The sequence below is a fragment of the Pelmatolapia mariae genome, linkage group LG16_19 (assembly GCF_036321145.2).
Source record: "Pelmatolapia mariae isolate MD_Pm_ZW linkage group LG16_19, Pm_UMD_F_2, whole genome shotgun sequence".
NCBI classification, from domain to species: domain Eukaryota; kingdom Metazoa; phylum Chordata; class Actinopteri; order Cichliformes; family Cichlidae; genus Pelmatolapia; species Pelmatolapia mariae.
The window spans coordinates 49,275,001-49,293,222 of record NC_086241.1 but is presented as its reverse complement, the minus strand read 5'-3'; the positions used below and the strand labels follow the sequence as shown (position 1 = coordinate 49,293,222).

The window sequence follows — 18,222 nt, the reverse complement described above, 5'->3', positions numbered from 1 at the left end:
TAACATATATGTGTTTGAGTGTTTGTGTGTGTCCGTCCCTTGTCACGAGGACTTGCCGTAGCAGGTGGTTCCACTTGTTTGATTTGGCCCTTCCTGACATAACTCCAGAGGGGATTTGTGTCTCAGGCTGGAATTCAACCAGTGACATTTTGCTCGCCAAGGGAATCTGTAAACTACTACGCTACTGAGTCACTAAAAACAAATAAACTAGTAGTAATTTCTAGATGCATGTGTTAGTTTGTTTTACATTAGACATGCAGGGAAAAATCTTTGTTGTGTGTGCAGGAAATGTTAATATCCATTGATGCACTCTAATTAAATGCATTGTAAAAAGCATGTAATTTTATTATTGATTACAGCAGAAATTCCTTTGTCGTTAGAAAACAACTCTCTGAACTCGACTTTAAAAAGAGAATCAATTGACTGCTTCTCTTTGTTATAAATCATAGTAAACTGAAGGTCTTAAGTTTTTGGATTACTGTTAAGACAAAATAATATGTTTTTTTATTTATAAATAAAAGAATAAATGTATTCATTACAAAATATGCAGGGAAATTCATTATGATAGTATTTTTGGTTATTATGAAACAGGAGCATATAATTTCCATCAGGTGATATGTTGTGGTATCTTGGCCATCATACGTATGCTGCCATCGACCACTTCGTTAGTTACAGTTTTCCTTTTGTCTTCAGATTTCTTCATGGCACAGATTTTACAAGCTGCTGGAAACATTCCTCAGAGATTTGGGTGTATGATAGCAGTTGGCTGCACATCCATGATGTGAATCTTCCATTTCACCATATTCCAAAGATGCTCTATTGGACTGAGATCTGGTGACTGTGGAGCGCTTTTAAGACCAGTGAACATTGTCATGCTCAGGAACTCATTTTGAGATGATTTGAGTTTTGTGACATGCCGTGTTATCCTGGTGGAAAGGACCATTGCAAGATGGGTACAATGTGGTCATAAAGGGATGGACACGGTCAGCAACAACACCCAGGTGGGCTGTGGAGTTTTAGAAAATGCTCAATTGGTCCAAAGGGGTCCAGAACTTGTCCTCCACCGTATTACACCATCACCACCAGCAGCTTAAACCATTGATACAAGACGAGATGTATTTCATATTTTTTACATCAATTTCTGTTATATTGTTTTCAGTAATTCAGGTGACCCTTAATCCTTCCTTAGTTACACTACAATAGGCATAAGCTGCTGGGGGCTTCACATGATGCACTGAGTATCATGGGGCTTGACCTTATAATATAAAGCACTTTGAGGTAACTGTTGTTGTGATTTGGCGCTATATACATAAAATTGATTGAATTTGACTCAGCTTTTAGTGTAAATGGTTATAATCCCTGTTTTGTTTTGTTTTTTCATTTGTTTTTTTTTTTAATCCATTGGGCCGTGTGCGGCAGCCTGTTACAGCAGCTCTGCTCATTCTGAGTTTATTTCTTTCTTATCTTTTCTTCTCGTAAATTTTTTTATAACTAACGTATTAGTAATTAGACTCTGCAACCATGTTCTACCGTTTTGTGCTAGTTCTGGTCGTTTTTCTTAGTTTTTTTCTACTTTTTTCACCCGTGTCTGGGGACCCAGAGCAGGGATCCTTTGTTTACAGTAAGGATCAGCTGTTAGCGCTGCGTCCCGCAGCGGTACTGCCGGCGGACAGACTCGACATTCCCAGCGAGCTGAGGAGGAAAAGACGGGGGTGTCGTGCTGGGAAGGAGCGCCGTCGGCCGAGAAGGAGACGTTATCGACCATCTCTTCCTTCTGTAATTATTGGAAATGTACGGTCTTTGCACAATAAATTGGATGAGCTCATGTCGCTAACCTGGTCACAGAGGGAGTACCGGCAATGTAGCATCATGATGCTAACGGAGTCGTGGCTAACACCGCTAACTCCGGACACGAGCGTGACACTACCGGGATTCCAGCTGCTGCGAGCGGACAGGACGAGAGAGAGCGGTAAGAGGAAAGGAGGGGGACTGGCAGTGTTTGTGAATGACAGATGGTGTAACCCTGGGCACATCACTGTGAAAGAACAACTCTGCAGCAGAGACATTGAGCTGTTAGCCGTTAGCATGCGTCCGTACTAACTGCCCCGGGAATTCTCGCATGTTATCGCGATAACAGCGTATGCCCCCCCCTCGGCCAACGCGGATGCAGCCTGTGACACTCTCCACTCAGTGGTCAGCAGACTGCAAACACAATCTCCGAGAGCCCTCCTCATAATATCAGGGGACTTCAATCATGCCTCACTGGACTCCACACTGCCCACCTTCACCCAGTATGTGACCTGCCCAACCAGAGACAATAAAACACTGGACTTACTGTATGCCAATGCTGAAGAGGCATACAGTTCATCACCTCTCCCTCCACTGGGCAGATCTGATCACAACCTGGTGCACCTTGTCCCTGTGTATGAGCCCGTAGTGCGCAGGGAGCCACCAGCCACCCGCACAGTGCAGAGATGGTCGGAGGAGAGCGAGGAGGCTCTTAAGGATTGTTTTGAGTCGACTGTGTGGGAGGTGATCTGTGACGACCACGGAGAGGACATCGACAGCCTTACCACATGCATTACTGACTATATTAATTTCTGTGTGGATAACACCGTACCTACCAGGACTGTACGGTGTTTCTCCAACAACAAACCTTGGATTACCCCAGAAATTAAAGCCGTCCTCAAGCAGAAGAGGAGGGCCTTCAAATCCAAAGACAAAGAGGAGTTGAAAAGGGTGCAGAGAGAGTTGAGGGGACTGATAAGGAATGGGAAGGATAGCTACAGGCAGAAGATGGAGAACCAGCTTCAGCAAAACAACGTTGGTGAAGTCTGGAGAGGCCTCAGAACCATCTCAGGCCACAAACATCAGAACTCTCTGCCTGGGAGGGATGTGAGGTGGGCAAATGAACTGAATCATTTCTTCAACAGATTTGATTCAGCCATGAGGCAGTCTCCAACATCGGCTGCAGACTCACCCACCCCCACTGCTGCTGTTCCACCTCTGACACCTCAGACACTTCACACCTCCTCTATTCACCCTGCTCACTCCTCCCCACCCCCAACAACAGCATCCAATACACAATCAACACAAGGCTCCAACCTGACTCTCTCAACCACCCAGGTTAGGAGGGAACTGAGGAGGACTAATGGCAAGAAGGCAGCGGGCCCAGATGGCATCAGCTCGAGGGTCGTCAGGTCCTGCGCGGACCAACTGTGTGGGGTGATGGAGCACCTCTTCAACCTGAGGCTGGGAAGAGTCCCACAGCTCTGGAAAACCTCCTGTGTTGTACCAGTGCCAAAGACTTCACGCCCCAAGGACCTCAACAGCTACAGGCCGGTGGCTCTGACATCCCACCTGATGAAGACCCTGGAGCGGCTGGTCCTGGCTCAGCTTCGGCCCCTTGTGAGCTCATCACTGGACCCACTTCAGTTTGCCTACCAGCCTGGCATTGGAGTGGATGATGCCGTCATTCACCTCCTACATCGCTCCCTCGCTCACCTGGAGACCGCTGGAAGCACTGTGAGAATCATGTTCTTTGATTTCTCCAGTGCCTTCAACACTATTCTTCCCTCGGTTCTGAAGGACAAGCTGGAGAACTCAGGAGTGGACCATCACCTCACTACCTGGATTTTGGACTACCTCACCGACCGACCACAGTATGTGAGGACTCAGGGCTGTGTGTCGGACAGGGTCGTCTGCAGTACGGGGGCCCCACAGGGAACGGTTCTGGCTCCGTTCCTCTTCACCATCTACACTGCAGACTTCTCCCACAACTCCACCCAGTGCTTCCTGCAGAAGTTCTCTGATGACTCTGCTATAGTCGGCCTCATCACTGATGGGGACGACAAGGAGTACAGAGGACTGACTCAGGACTTTGTGGACTGGTGCCAGCTGAACTACCTCCAGATCAATGCCAGTAAAACAAAGGAGCTGGTGGTAGACTTTCGCAGGCACAAACATCCTCCACTGCAACCACTGAACATCCAAGGTATGGACATTGAGGCTGTGGACAGCTACAGGTACCTTGGTGTTCATCTGAACAGCAAACTGGACTGGACTCATAACTCAGACGCCCTCTACAGGAAAGGGCAGAGCAGACTGTACCTGCTGCGGAGACTCAGGTCGTTTGGAGTGGAGGGCCCACTCCTGAAGACCTTCTATGACTCTGTGGTGGCCTCAGCCATCTTTTATGGTGTGGTCTGCTGGGGCGGCAGCATCTCTTCTGGGGACAGGAAGAGACTGAACAGGCTGATCCGAAGGGCCAGCTCTGTTCTAGGATGCCCTCTGGACCCAGTGGAGGTGGTGAGTGACAGGAGAATGGTGGCTAAGCTGTCATCCCTGTTGGACAACATCTCCCACCCCATGCATGAGACTGTGACAGCACTGAGCAGCTCCTTCAGTGGGAGACTGCGGCACCCACGGTGTGGGACGGAGAGATTTCGCAGGTCTTTCCTCCCCACTGCTGTCAGACTCCACAACAAAGACTTTAACTGATCAAACACACACATCCACAAATGTGCAATAACACTAAGTGCAATAATCTTTTCTGGCATCGTTGTATTTTTACTCAGTTGTATATAGCATTTTTATCTTATTGTATATTTTATTCTATTTTATTCTAGTGTATATAGTATTCTATTTTATTCTATTCTGTACAGTTGTGTACTGTATTTATTCTTATTTTATTTTATTCTAATTTTTGCTTCATAACTTTTGCACTGTCCACTTCCTGCTGTGACAAAACAAATTTCCCACGTGTGGGACTAATAAAGGTTATCTTATCTTATCTTATCTTGATTTTACTTATTCAGAACTGTTTTATAGCTTTCCTTTTTTTGATTTTCAAGTGAAGTTTGTGAGTTTAAAACAGGTTACTTTTTAAACACTTCTATCATCCTACTTGGAAGAAAGCACTTGTAGTTTTCAGTACCCCACATTGCTCACCACTCCCCTAACATAAGCCTCATCATCCCCGGCACTGCTGAACTCAACAAATTGTATTTTAAGAACAGACCTACTTGGTGTCATGTTTTTGCAATAAAACACGATAAACAAACACTGATTAATGGTTGGAAATACCCCTACACTCTTGAGGCTGCTAATGTTTACACTGACCAGGCAGGGCTTTGAGATAATCTGGCATGATGTCATCTCAGACGGTACATTTTCCCACATTCACACTGAGTTAGATTGATGCCGCACATGTGCTCAACTCGCACGGCTGTGTTGTTCTACAGTAAGTTATATCAGCATATTAAAGGATGGCGAGCACAGCGGGGAGTAAGCTGACACCCACGAGCAGAGGTCCGGCAGTGAGGGAAGTCCCAGATAGCTGAAGCTCCACACATGTGCTGTGATGAGAAACTCAGATGTAAAACTATTCCGCTCACTCATTTAAGAAAAAAAAAAATCAGATTTTATTGGTTGCTGTGTTGGACAAAAGTGCTTTCTCCTGTTTTTAAAATTCATGGTCATCTGTAGTAGTTTTTTTGCGTGGTGTTGTGTTGACAAGCTTTCCCCCCGTCACCCCCCTCCCTTGTGAGGTTTTATAGCGACATTGTACTCAAGGAAAGCCTGTGCTTTTGACCTGAGACAGTCCATTTTAGACCATATGGTAATAAAATGGTAGCACTGAAGGTCCCCACGGTCCAGTCTGCAAACTGCAGCCAAGTCAAAGGAAATCACTGCTGTAAACAAAGAACAAGTTCTTGTTTTGTCTCCTGGTGATGTAGAATCTCTGGCCTTGCAAAGTTCACAGACGAGCCTTTGTTTCCAGGAGCAAAAAAAAAAAAAAAAAAAATGTATTGGCCTTTGGTCACAGCAGTTGTTTTTGCAATATATGTGCTATTATGTGAACTGAGAAATGCATGGGCGGATAACATGTTCACATGAGTTTAAGATCCCTTGTGTCTTGGCCACACAGGGAAGGAATTTTTTTTTTTTTTTTTTTTTACATTTTAGCAACACAAGATTATTATCCCACAGTATGCATTGTTGTTCAAGATTAATTGAATTCTAATTTTAGCACTTATCATAGTTTGGTCCTAAAAATATTGTAGCTATTGTGAATCTAAGTGTGCAGTGTTTTCTTTAACTGTAGACCAATAGACAAATGTTATTGCGTGTTATTGCATGTGGGAGGAATTTCCAAGAGCTTTTTTGTCATTAAGACCTCCAGGGATCCCATTTCTTCAGCTGTATTCGTATCTCTTTCTCTTTTTTCCCCTTTTATATTTTTCCTCGCAGCTCCCAATAGTGCTCTTTTATGGCATTATTTTTGGCTGAGGTGGTATATATACAACAGCACACCAGACTCCGCATAGACTCGATTTAAGCATGTCTGAAGGCTGAGGCTGGTCACTTCATTGCTTTAACAGTGGTCAAAAATGGTTGAAAAAAAAAAACTGAAACAGGCTTAGGCCTAATGACAGATAATCCAGTTACAAACTTGTGGAGCTCGTCAAAAGGTTTGCTTTCCAGGTTGTGGTTTTGTGATGTGAATGGAACGTGAAGCGGGGAGGAAAAGTTTTTAGTTCAGCCTGTGTTTGCCACAGGCTTGCCCTCTGCTTTCACTCTGATTTGCACACTTTGATTTGAGGCTCTGTGGGCACAGCAGCCACTGGTTAGGATGTTGTGAGATGTCTTGTTGTTTCACTTTTTACTGGTGGTCTTGCATCTCAACATGGAGTTTATAGCTATTGTCACATCTGCCTGGAATGCATGGTAAAATAACTGACGAGGTAGCAGTGAGTAAATATATTAAGCTATTTGTGGACTCGTCCTTTGTTATTGTGTAACAAAGCACGAGTTATAGTAGAGTAGTAACATCCGTGTTTCAAGCAAGCATTTCCTTATTTTCTGTCATATATATTAAACAACAGTGGGTGCTCATATCAAGGCTTGAATCACACCACCTAGCAACCACTGGTTGGTGAAAAATGTGTGTTCTTGAAATGCCATGCAATTGCTAGGGTGAAATTGGTTGCAAAGTTATATACGGTGCTGCACTAATAAAATACCTTGTAATTGGTTTGGTTGCTAGCTGGTTGCCATGGTGGCCCCTCAAACTGCTTGCCAAGCAGCTGTAAAAATGTAAAAATTGTGACATAAAACAGAAACACCGATCGATTGCCTTCAAATGAATAATTGGTTGGGAAGGCACTACTTTTATTTTGAAGGTGAGCGTTCTCTGTTTGTTGTTTGCATTGCACCTTTTCACATTTCAGCACAGTTTTGACAGTTTATGGTTAGTAAAGAGAGTAAATGGTGAGTGTTTGCAGACAAGTTGTCATCTTCCGTGCAAACTACAGGCAACCTTAGAAACCTTCTAGATCTTCTAGACTGCGTCTGATCTCACCTGGTGACCAGTTAGGGAATAATATTTTACTCTAGCAATCAGCGGTTACTAGGGGGTCACCAACAGGTCTCTAGGCCTGTGAAACTGAGGCCTGGACATGGTCAAAGTTTCAAATAATTATGTCAGTGCATGCATAGGTAACCCCTGTGAGTCAAAATGTCAGGATTCAGGCTACTCTAAACCCTTGGTATCAAAGAGTGTTTCCTGTCTTGGATCTGCACGCTGTCAAAGAGACTCGATGTCATAGACAGAAAGCTCTAGCCGTGAGCATGACAGCCCCACCCATCTGCTCTTCAGACCTGTTTACAAGGGGTAGCCAACCAGTCGAAAGTTGATTTAAAGAGAGCGGAGCTAAAACTGTTTGTTTGTATTCTTGCCAGAAAATGTCTTTAACCTCTTAAGCCCCAACGCCCCCTGATACGGGGGCAAAAGGCAGGAGATCAGGTAGGCTTGGGGCTTAAGAGGTTAAAGAACACTCTGTTTTTGTCTATCTTTACTGAGGTTTTTGGGGTGCAAATGTCACTGATATGCAATTGAGAAGAAAGAGTGACTTTGTTTTTTTGTTGGTTTGAAGTATCTTACTTTTTCACCCTGTGTATCTGTGTCACTTCTCTCTAAGCCACAGGCCGCTAAAGGAAGAGGACTGGCAGATGCACAACGACTACAGCCTGGTGAGAGGGGTGACACCCAAGCAGCACTACCAGCCCACCCAAGGGAGCTACCAGCTTCAGTTTGCTATTCAGCAGTTGCAGCAACAGAGACTTAAGGCTCATCATCAATTCCTGGACCAGACCCGCTGCGGACATCAGGTAAGATGTATCATTTTCTTAGTAAAGAATGTTTGTTTTCATTTAGCATCTTGGATGCTAAACAAGTGCACTGCTCATTTTTCCATTGGTAGTATTTGCATTTCTATTTTTTCGTCTTTTTAAAAAAAATAAAAATAACACAGACACTTGTCTGTTAACACAGTAAGATTATTTTTTCAGATTCTTTTCTTTGTTGGCTTTCAGTAATGGCACCATGTAGAACTTAACCTTAAGAACTTTTAACCCATAAAAACTTCAATATTTGTGTCTGTATAATTTATGTCCTTACCTAAGCTCTGCACTTTGCAAAATAGTGCAAAATACACCCACATTAAGAGAAGAGCTTCCATGTTAGCCTCTAGAGAGCTATTTAGAGGTTCACCTTCCAAACTGTCTAATAAAACAGTGTTTGGTGGAGACAGTAGCTTAATTCTAAAGACCAAAATGGAACACCTCTCTCCAATATCACATCATTTGGGTGAATGACTCTACTAGGCATATGGGAAGGTGAGTAGTCAAGAAATTCTACTCTTGAGGGTACTAGAGAGGCCCCCAGTACAGATTTTTTTTTTATGACTTGCAAATCTTGACTTTTCAAATAGCTCCATTAGTGTTCCTATTTTAAGACAAATAAATTCGGAATATGATTTTCTTAGCAGTAGAAATGTAGCGGCAAAAAACCTTTTAGTTATGGCTAACAAGCCGTGACAGTTGTGATTTGGCTGTTTTTACAGGGAGATTAGAAAGGTAGAAAGGCCTTAGCGTAGGAGTTTTTTGTTTTTCTTTGTTTTGTTTTTTTAAATGTTTAGACTAAAAAAGAGTGGCTCTCGCTTTTAGCGCAGTGACTTTGAAAGGAGATCTCACCAAGAAGGAGGATGTATGTTTCCATTTTCCAGAGGATTTGGTGGACTGAATCTATGGATTGAGAGAAATGGAGACAGGACAGTGCCATGGGACAGCTTAAAGGCTGGAATGACTGGATGCGCCCAATTTTTTCCGAGTGCTGGAGTTGGCCTCACGTCATTGTTTCTCATCTTGGTTGGAACTTAATTAATGCAATTGAGGTGATATTTCTTTTGGCTTGGTCGGCAGCCTTACGTAAGGCACTTTATGATTCCTTCTCTGTTCCGTTCGTCTCTTCTCGTACTTTAAACACAGTTAACCACGTTTGTCTTATCTGTGACATGCTCCACCATAATTCAGCCATATAGCGGCATGAATACGTCTTACAATTTCAAATCCCTTGTGCCATTAAGGACTTTATGTGTACAGAGCAGTACAAAGAGTCAGAAGACAGAGCTTTTTTGTTGTTCACCCTCATAAACTGAGGTAATAGGAAGGCTGACTCTAGATATGGTTGTCTCACCGTCAAGTCAGGCAACCCTCCCTAAAATCTTGGCTATCCCACCCCATTCATTCCCTTCTCCCCAGCTGTCATGGCAATGTGTGCCACTGCTTAGCTCTTAGGCAAAATCTTTTTGCATGGCATAGACCTTAATCTGCCAAGGAATTTGTCAGTGACTTGATTTCATTCTTTAGTGCCATTAGATAGGGGTTTTGATCTTTTTGATACAAATGTATTTTATAATCTTGATCTCAAATTCTTGGATTTCCTGGCCTTGAGAGAAAGTTACCAAATATTTTTGATAATATAAATACACAAAAGGATGTTCTGAAGTCGAATGTGGGTGCTCGTGTGCATACACGTTCTTCAGTGTGAGAGAAAGAGACAGGGGTCTGTTCCGGCACTCCAGTCCACGTTCCAGTTACTGGGTGCAGACTGCACGGCTCCTCCACAGGATTGGCCCGGGGCCACCTGGCAGCCAAAGAAAGGTGCCCTTCCTGGCCCCGCTCAGGCTGAATTGTGGCCATAGGCCTTGCAACCAGGAAACTTAGCTTCTCATTTATCAACACAGAAATTACATCAGATATTCCCCGTCACCCTGCCGGCCCTTTGAACGGCCACACTGTGAAACTGGAAAACCATTAGCTTGTTAGATAGCCGTATAAAGCTGCAGAGAAAATAGCGTGGACGTGAGATGTGGAAGGAATGTATGCGAGCATTCCCCGGCATTGCAAGGACAGAATGAAATGTGGCTCTAAAATATTATGTCAGAAAGACAACAGTATTTTCCCTCTTCACAAGCCTTTGAAGAGATCTTGTATAAACAAATAAATAATGTGAAGAATTTGCTTTTCACTGGAGCCAGCTGCGAAAAAATGTCGAGCTTGTTTTGATACCGGATGGCATTTCATTAATATCTGCACTAATTTATGTCAGGCACTTTGATATTTCACCTTAATGACCAAAGGCCACATTTTTTTCCATGACTCACCCATTCCAAATTTGCTCCAACTTCCTTAGGCCTTTTTTGGGAGGGAGTTTGATTTTTATTTTGTCCTAAACAGTTCACTACACACATGTGTGGAACAATCCGCATGTCAGTCTGTGGCACATTTAACCAACAGAGGGAGAGTTGTTTTTCTTTTACTTGTCCTTTTGAATTTTGTGATGAAGCAAATGGCCTAACAGTGACCTACCGCTACATGCCAAACAATTAAAATGAAAAGTTTATTAAGGTTAATTCGGGTTTTTACATAATCTTGATGATGCTTGGTTAAGGTAGCACCATAATACTATCATTTACAAAATGAATATTATGCTGTATTATACAGTACTGTGACAAAGTTTTGAACCAGCCTTCATTTCTTTATGTTTTGTTTATGTTTAGAATTTAAGTGTTAACCAACTTAACACTGAGTTGTGATTTATTAAAGCATTAAAGCCATTTTAACCTTATATCTTTAGGCTCTTTGTTATTAGCAGCTTGGTACAAAAAGGGCATCATTTGATCCCATTTCTTTAGTTCAGTCTACAAAAATTGGCAGCAATGTTTGATAGACATAAAATAATATATGTGCACCACCAAGATGTTTCCCAAAGAAGGACAAAAGAAGAAAAAAAACTGTCTACACCAGATGAACAGTTAGGAAAGACCTGACACAGGACCAGAGACATGCATCTGGCCTTTGTATTCAGTCTACTGTTCCCTCAAGCCTCATCAGAGATGTTCTCAGTGCAAGGGTGGCTGTCAAGAAGCCATTCTCAAGGAAGGGAAACAGGGAGAAAAGGCTGAGATATTTTAAATTACACAAGAGGTGGATTGAACATCAGCGGCAAAACGTCTGACGAATGATGGAATGAGGGTTTGAGCTAAATATTTTTAATAAAAAATTGAGGTCAGGAGAGATGTACTACAGTGATTGTCTACAGCCATCTGTAAAACACAGCAGAGGCTCTGTCATGGTTTTGTGGCTCCATTACACCCATTGGTGTTGGAGATTTTGTCAAAACTGACTACAAGGACTACATTTCTGAACTAAGAGAATTCAGGCTATGTTAAAGAATGAAGGCAGTCTTACCAAATATTGATGTTCAAGCTTGTTAGAATTGAACCAAGTCTGTTTTTACATTATACATTATATTATATATGTGTATAACATGTAAGTTTACACATGTTTCAATAAATCACTGCACCCATTTCTCAGTTTCAAATGAGAGGTGGCTCAGTACATGAGGGAACATACTGTATATGTTTTGTTTCATTTGCAGCTTTGTATACAGCCTGCGGTTGTACACAGTTAATATCTTGACCAAGTATGTTTCAAATTACACATCAAATTTGAAACTTTGAAACTGGATTTATATTTCAGTTAAGATCTTTGTAACATGTTTATGTTCTCCCAAAAGCTCAGTTTTACAAAAGCTTGCTCGTTCATACAGGCTTGTATTTTAGGGTTAGTAATCACTCCACAGCAACCATCACTGGTCCAGTATCATTTTAAACCATTGAAGCCACAACTGTATGTTCCATGTTAACCTCTTTCAGCTAGTTATTGAAAATCCTTTGAATTCCTTAAAGAAAACTATAAGGACTGCATCACAATCAAAATAAATATCACTAGATTTACCAGTGAGTAGTCATCCTTTGTAGTTGCTCTTATTGTACTGTACTCTGCCCAAAGTTTAAATTAAAGGTCTCAAACCTCTTTGCTTTGTTGGTTAAGTTTCAAAGTAGCTTGATTATTGTAGTAGTTTGATATTGCCCATAAGTAACCGACTTTTGTTTTCTTTTTGGTTTCACAGGCTCAATTTCCAGACCAGACACCACATAGCCAGGCTCTCACAAAATCATCCAGCTGCCCTCCTTCCAGCTTTCACACTCTGCCCAATCAAAGCCATGGCCTAAGCCATATGCAGACCTGTGTTAGCCCAGCTCTTGCTCCAAAGCCACCCAGCGGTGCCCGAGAGGGACAAGTCAGGAAAACGACTGCAAAGCGTCTCGTCAAGTAAGACAAATGTTGGCTCTGGATCACTCCATTTATTAACAATGCTCTATAACTGTCATATGGTTAAGTTAAATGAACCCAAGGTCATCTGAACCTCTACTGACATCACCCGACAGAGGTATATCTCTGAATGTGAAGGTACATCACAGCTGGACTGGTCATTAAATGATCGAGCGAGTGAGTGTCAGTGGTCCTGCCTACTGTCCGCTCTGCTCAGAAAGCTTCTTCACATAAACTAAGTGCAGTATTTAACAGCAATGAAGAAGAGTGAAGTGGACTATCTCCATTTTTTTTGCTACACGTGAGAAAGGGCAACGTCCCAGCCTCATTCACCCTATTACACTTCCCATAGTCATGTGTGAAAACTGCTCATTTAATTTATCGCAGACATAGTGCAGTGTGGTGGCAGGCCCTCCACCACCCACCCGCTTGTGGAATGAGACAGAGTTCATGGGATTGGTGAGTTCAACAGGACATGGCTAATGCTAATGAGAGTTCGAATATGCATGTAGTGGAGTGCTCCCAGTCTTTTGGCCGCAGGGTGTATCTACCCGTTCAGTAAACAACCTCATCACAGGCCTGATTTCTGCCTGAACCGTAAACAAAACGTGGTTCAGTGAAAGGGCCTGGACTCGGAGCGCCGTTTAAATCCTGTTTGGTTTGGAGATAAGCTGAAGACTGCATAAGGAAAAATAAAAGGAAAGCAGTGAAGCCGGGCTGAACTGCCAGCTATTTTCCTCACTTATTTTATGACTTTATTACTGCAACATCTGGCAAAATTACCCAACAACAGCAAACCTTTGTGATCGGCGCTGACTGTTTGTTTAAAGTAGGTTGTTGCAGTGGTGAACTGCTCTTCACACTTATTTAATGTTTAAGAGGAAAGGATACCGCTGGACTGGAACACGGGCTGTTTTTGTAGTATTCCGGGTAAGCCCTTACAGTGTGTGAATTACCCCAGAGTCCCAACAGTGCATTTCTCTGTTTGACTTAATTCATTCATTGCAAGTTTGCAGGCCTGCTGATGCCGCAACCGAGCAGAGCCCTGGCTCTGCTGACGTGTTACATCCAGTCATCTGACTCGACTGGACAAACTGTACCTGGCAAGAAAATAGTTAAGAGGGCAGTGCCGTGGTGTAGGGGTTGTATAGAATAGGTTAGGGAGGCCATGTAGGTGCCGTGTTTGCTCGTGTGTGTGCATGTGTGTCTTCCTGGCAGTGGTTGTGTTTACCCTCTGCATGTGGAATTCCTGAGCCCCCTCACACTCTTCTCTGTCCTGCATTTTTGCGGTCGACTAGTGTGACAGTGGAGAGTGTGGGAAAAACGGAAGCTTCAGGACCAAAAATGCGCTGATGGAAACAATGAAGAGAAAGAATAAAGAGAGGGGAAAAGAAAGAATGACAGAAGAGGGGAAAAAAAGGTTAACTCTGTCCAGGAGAACGGAGATGATTGTTTGCAGAAAACGGTGGGATAATAAGTTGCTTCCCTTTATTTCCAGCCCACATTTTAGGGGCAACTTAATACCCCTGTTATTGAGGCACATCTGAAACACATCCCAGTATAGGCTTAAGCCCCTCCAGCTTATAATAGTATCACTGTGCTGGGTGTGTTTAAGCAGTTCAAGGTTATCCAGCCCTTCAAACACCTTCCTCCAGCCAACTGTAAAACTGTTGTTCGATACAAATACACCAGCACTGGCTTTGGCTGGTTTCCCCACCGCTGATGATCATCGACAGCTTTTAGTTAAATCTATTCATCAGAATGAGATTTGCATTTTTGAACATTTGTGATCCAATTTGATCCAACCAAATAGTTTCCTTCAAGTAAAAGTTTATTGGGGTTGTTTTTTTGGTCCCAAAGTTGGAAATGTTATCCACCGAGCGGGCAACGTGACTGTGTAAAGTCACTTTTAAGTAAAGCTGAACGGAGACTGGTGCACTCTCATGAATGACAGTGCCTTTGATTTTAAGCTCAGCTAGCACACTTGAAGCAAATGTGCAGCTTGTTGGTATCACACTCAACAGGGCAGGGCTCTGTCTGCTCTATCAACATACCACAGCTGCCAACTCGAGGGGCTGCAAGAGCTCAAAGTGGTATGACTTCAGTGAAGGCTTTGAAAGGAGCAATTTGTAACACAAATAAATGAGCCTGTTTGGTATTTTGTTTGCAAGGTTTGGTTAGTCGCAGCTGTAACTACGGAAACCCAGGCTGTCGTGTGGCATTACTAATAGGGTGACAATTACAGCAGCACCATTAATGTCAGCCTAGCTGCTGCTTTCACTCCCTATTAATCAGCCACAACAGTAGTTATTTTCACGGGATACTGTATACACACAGAAGCTGCCAAACGTGTGTTTATGGTTAAACTTTATCCCCTTTGGTCAGTTTGAGTAACATTAAGTCACGCTAACTACCTGAGCGCACCGAAAAGTAAAGCCGCACATCTGCTGTGTTTACATAAGAACTTCAGCTCTGTGAGAATAGCGCGAAATTTTCGGCACTAGGTCATGTGTCATGTGCGCACACTGCAAGTTCAGAGTCGGTTCTCACCAGCAGTGTTTCTGGCTGCTGTCTGACTCTTGAAGTGACAGAGAGAGACTGTTGACAAAGAAAGTGATGTGAAGAACCCAGAGGTCAAGTTTTTTTTGTTTTTTTTTCCGCCCCCCTGAATATGAAAGGGGTTTCTTCCTGTCGAGTTATGCCTCGCTTAAAGTGGGCCAGTTCTATTTGTGGTTGTGTAATGGTATGAAAGAACAACTGTGCAGCCCCTTACAAGGAGGCAGTGTGTACCCTCATTACCTTATTAATGCTCTTTTGGCAAGCTGCTGTCCTGGGGCGAGAGGTTAATGCCAGCTAAGCTTTATTTATTGTTCCCTCTAAAAAATGCTTAGCAGATTTAATGTATAAGGTTGCAGACACGTCTGCTCCTGCTTTATGCTTCAGTAGCTCTTATAATTATTTTCTCTTTGAAAATGTTATGTTTGCAGTCAGATTATGTGAAATGGGCAGTGTAATTCCTTGTTTATGGTCGTCAGACTGTATGTATGACGCATTGTAAGAATTCTGGGCTCTGCCTCCGTGTTCCTTTTCTCTCTGTAATCTTTGCTCACAGTCGACATAGTCCCTAATCACTACAGTGTTCTTGCCAGTGTGACAATCACATCACCAAGGACAAGGAGAAGGAATTTCTCCCCTTCGTGTCACAATAGCTCCTGTGAGGCACTCAGTAAACACTTAGCCTCACCAACCTCCAGTGACTGCACACAAAGAGCAACTGTTAGATGCTGACTTCACTTTTCTTATGACAGAAGGTGGCTTGTCAGGCATTTTATACACAAATGAGTCTTAAAAAGCAGAAAAGTGTCTTGGTTAGGATGACATGAGCTGCGAGGATCAGAACATGTAGCCTCTCTGACCAATAGGTACTAATTACCCAAGTGATACTGTAGTTATTATGACATTTTATTTCATTTATAGTATAGTATCAAGCGATATTAACGATTTGCAATCTATTGGTATCTGCTTTTCTAATAACCAATAAATGATGATTAAAAAAGTAAATAGGAGACAGGAGAAACACCCTTCAACTATATTATAAATGTTGGCATTGCATAGCTTGCAATCTGCAGCTTCCCTGTTGGAAACGCACTGCTTGGAATGCCACAAACACAACCAACTGATCTGAGCAGAGCCTGGCAGGTCATAAATGAGTACACAAATAATTACACTTAAAACATTTAAGGGCATCTGTTTTTTGTTTCATGTGTTTAAAAGAAAAAAAAATATCAGCTCATATGTCGAATCTCCAAATATCTGTATCAGTTATTAAACTACTTTAGAAAAATACCACACTCCACCAGGTTCTGCTCGGAAATATTTGAGTGTTGGCATTTATCTTCTTGGCACAATTTGGTTTTAGAAACTTGTAATGCAGCATGAATTACCACAAAGGCTGTTTGGAGTACTTTGGCATGTGTGTACATGTATATGTACATCTCTTTCAGAGGACAGATTTTGTCCCTGTGGATAGCACTGCAGTCCACATTATATCTTGATCTGTGGTGGCAAACATACAGCCCGTGGGCCATAACCGGCCCATTAAAGGGTCCCATTCGCCCCACTGGAAGGCTTTAATATCAATGAAATCCACTGTTTACCACACAGCAGTGAAAATCTATGCAACATTAAGAGCATTTCTAGATCTTTAAAAATTGTTTAAATAATAAATAGCACTGCTATGTTAATGAGATTGGGCTGTGCGTGATCCATGAAGTAGAATGATTTGGATGAACTCTAGATGAACTACGATGGGAAAAGGCCTTTTAGCTTTAGGGAAGGAATTGGTCAGCGATCCTTTGGTACTCCTGCTTCCAGCACTCTTTCATTCAGTACTCACAGCTTTTGCAGCACACATTTTTGAGCTCTGGCTTAACACACCTTTATAGCTTTGTGACTCTGTCTTAAACAGTTGCAAAACGATAATATTTTTAATAAAAATTGAGGGGAAAAAAGAAAACTTTTGTGCAATGGCAAAATGTATAAACAACTTTTCTCTGTAATAGTCGTAGATACAGAGGGTGTCCCCAGGACACACACAGGGTGAAAACCAAACATGCTACAGTATTGCAGCTGGAAACAATCACACACCCTGAAAACCAATTTTCTTTATATATTTAGTTTGATATTTTGCTAAAAGCAGAACATTGGCATGGGACATGTGATGTGTACCACAGTTTGGATGAGCGCTGCAGAGACGAATTTGGCCTTTGCAGTGCAGTTCATCTTTGCATAACTCCTCTGGGAATGATAATTTTTGGTCTTCACGGATTTTTGTCCTGTGTCTGATTAACAGGCAGATGTCCTCAGAGAGTTCAGCCAGTGGAACCGTTGCCAGCAGCAAGCAGGTGGTCTACGAGGCCATCTGCGGTAAAACAGGTGGGTTTAATGTTGCAGTTCCACATAGTATGCTTAGTACTCTGCTGTAGTCCTCAGGCAGGAGTGAAGTTATGCCCACTCTATGCCAGTGTTAGTGATTACAGCTAGGCATAGTGGACATTCCCCATGGAGGTCTGACTAACACCACATGATATTTTTACCCACCTCCTGCTCGTTCAGTCGTGTGCAGGATCCGTAAATGTTTTCAACACACTGTAAGAAAGTAAATAAATAGATACATACATAAAGGCATTGTTAAGTGATTAATTAATTAATTAAGTCTTACAGTGATTTGTGCCCCATTAAGGGTTTGTGCCATAAAGAGTTAAAGCAGCCAGAGCTGGAAGAGCAAAAGCAAAATTTCCATTGCAGTCATTTTCTGTTTGAAGAAGACCTAGTATGCCGTTTGCCAGCTCCATGTTTTTTGCTTCTTGTGCTTTACTAGAGAGGTTTTGCACCAATAACTGTTCAAAATAGTTCTTATTTATCTTATACTGGGTCTTGGTGCAGGCCCTGAGTTCATGCTCCATCTGAAACAAGCTGATTTAGCTCCTCTGCCTTAAAGGCCGCTGTCCCTTTAAATTGAATCAAAATCAAATCAAATTTATTCACAGGACACATTTAGAAAAACGGTGGACTTGGGCAAAGCACTTTAGACGTTACAAGCAATATGAGAAAATGTTCAAGAAGTCAAGACATAAAACATAACCAGAATACTTTTCTCTCACGTGTTTAGTAAATACTATAATGTCATTATTTTAAACT

General features: G+C 42.5%; 1 protein-coding gene across 5 annotated transcripts in view; it reads left to right on the top strand.

The window, feature by feature from the left end:
• ttll5 (tubulin tyrosine ligase-like family, member 5) overlaps positions 1–18,222 on the top strand; it is a 62,736-nt gene that overhangs the window by 36,978 nt on the left and 7,536 nt on the right. For 4 of the 5 annotated variants that reach the window (XM_063498110.1, XM_063498112.1, XM_063498108.1 and 1 more), the window contains 3 exons: positions 7,983–8,172; positions 12,320–12,522; positions 17,375–17,457. In XM_063498110.1, the coding sequence (XP_063354180.1) occupies positions 7,983–8,172; positions 12,320–12,522; positions 17,375–17,457 (476 nt within the window). The remainder of the gene's footprint in view (positions 1–7,982; positions 8,173–12,319; positions 12,523–17,374; positions 17,458–18,222) is intronic. The other variant, XM_063498111.1, reaches the window with a different exon arrangement.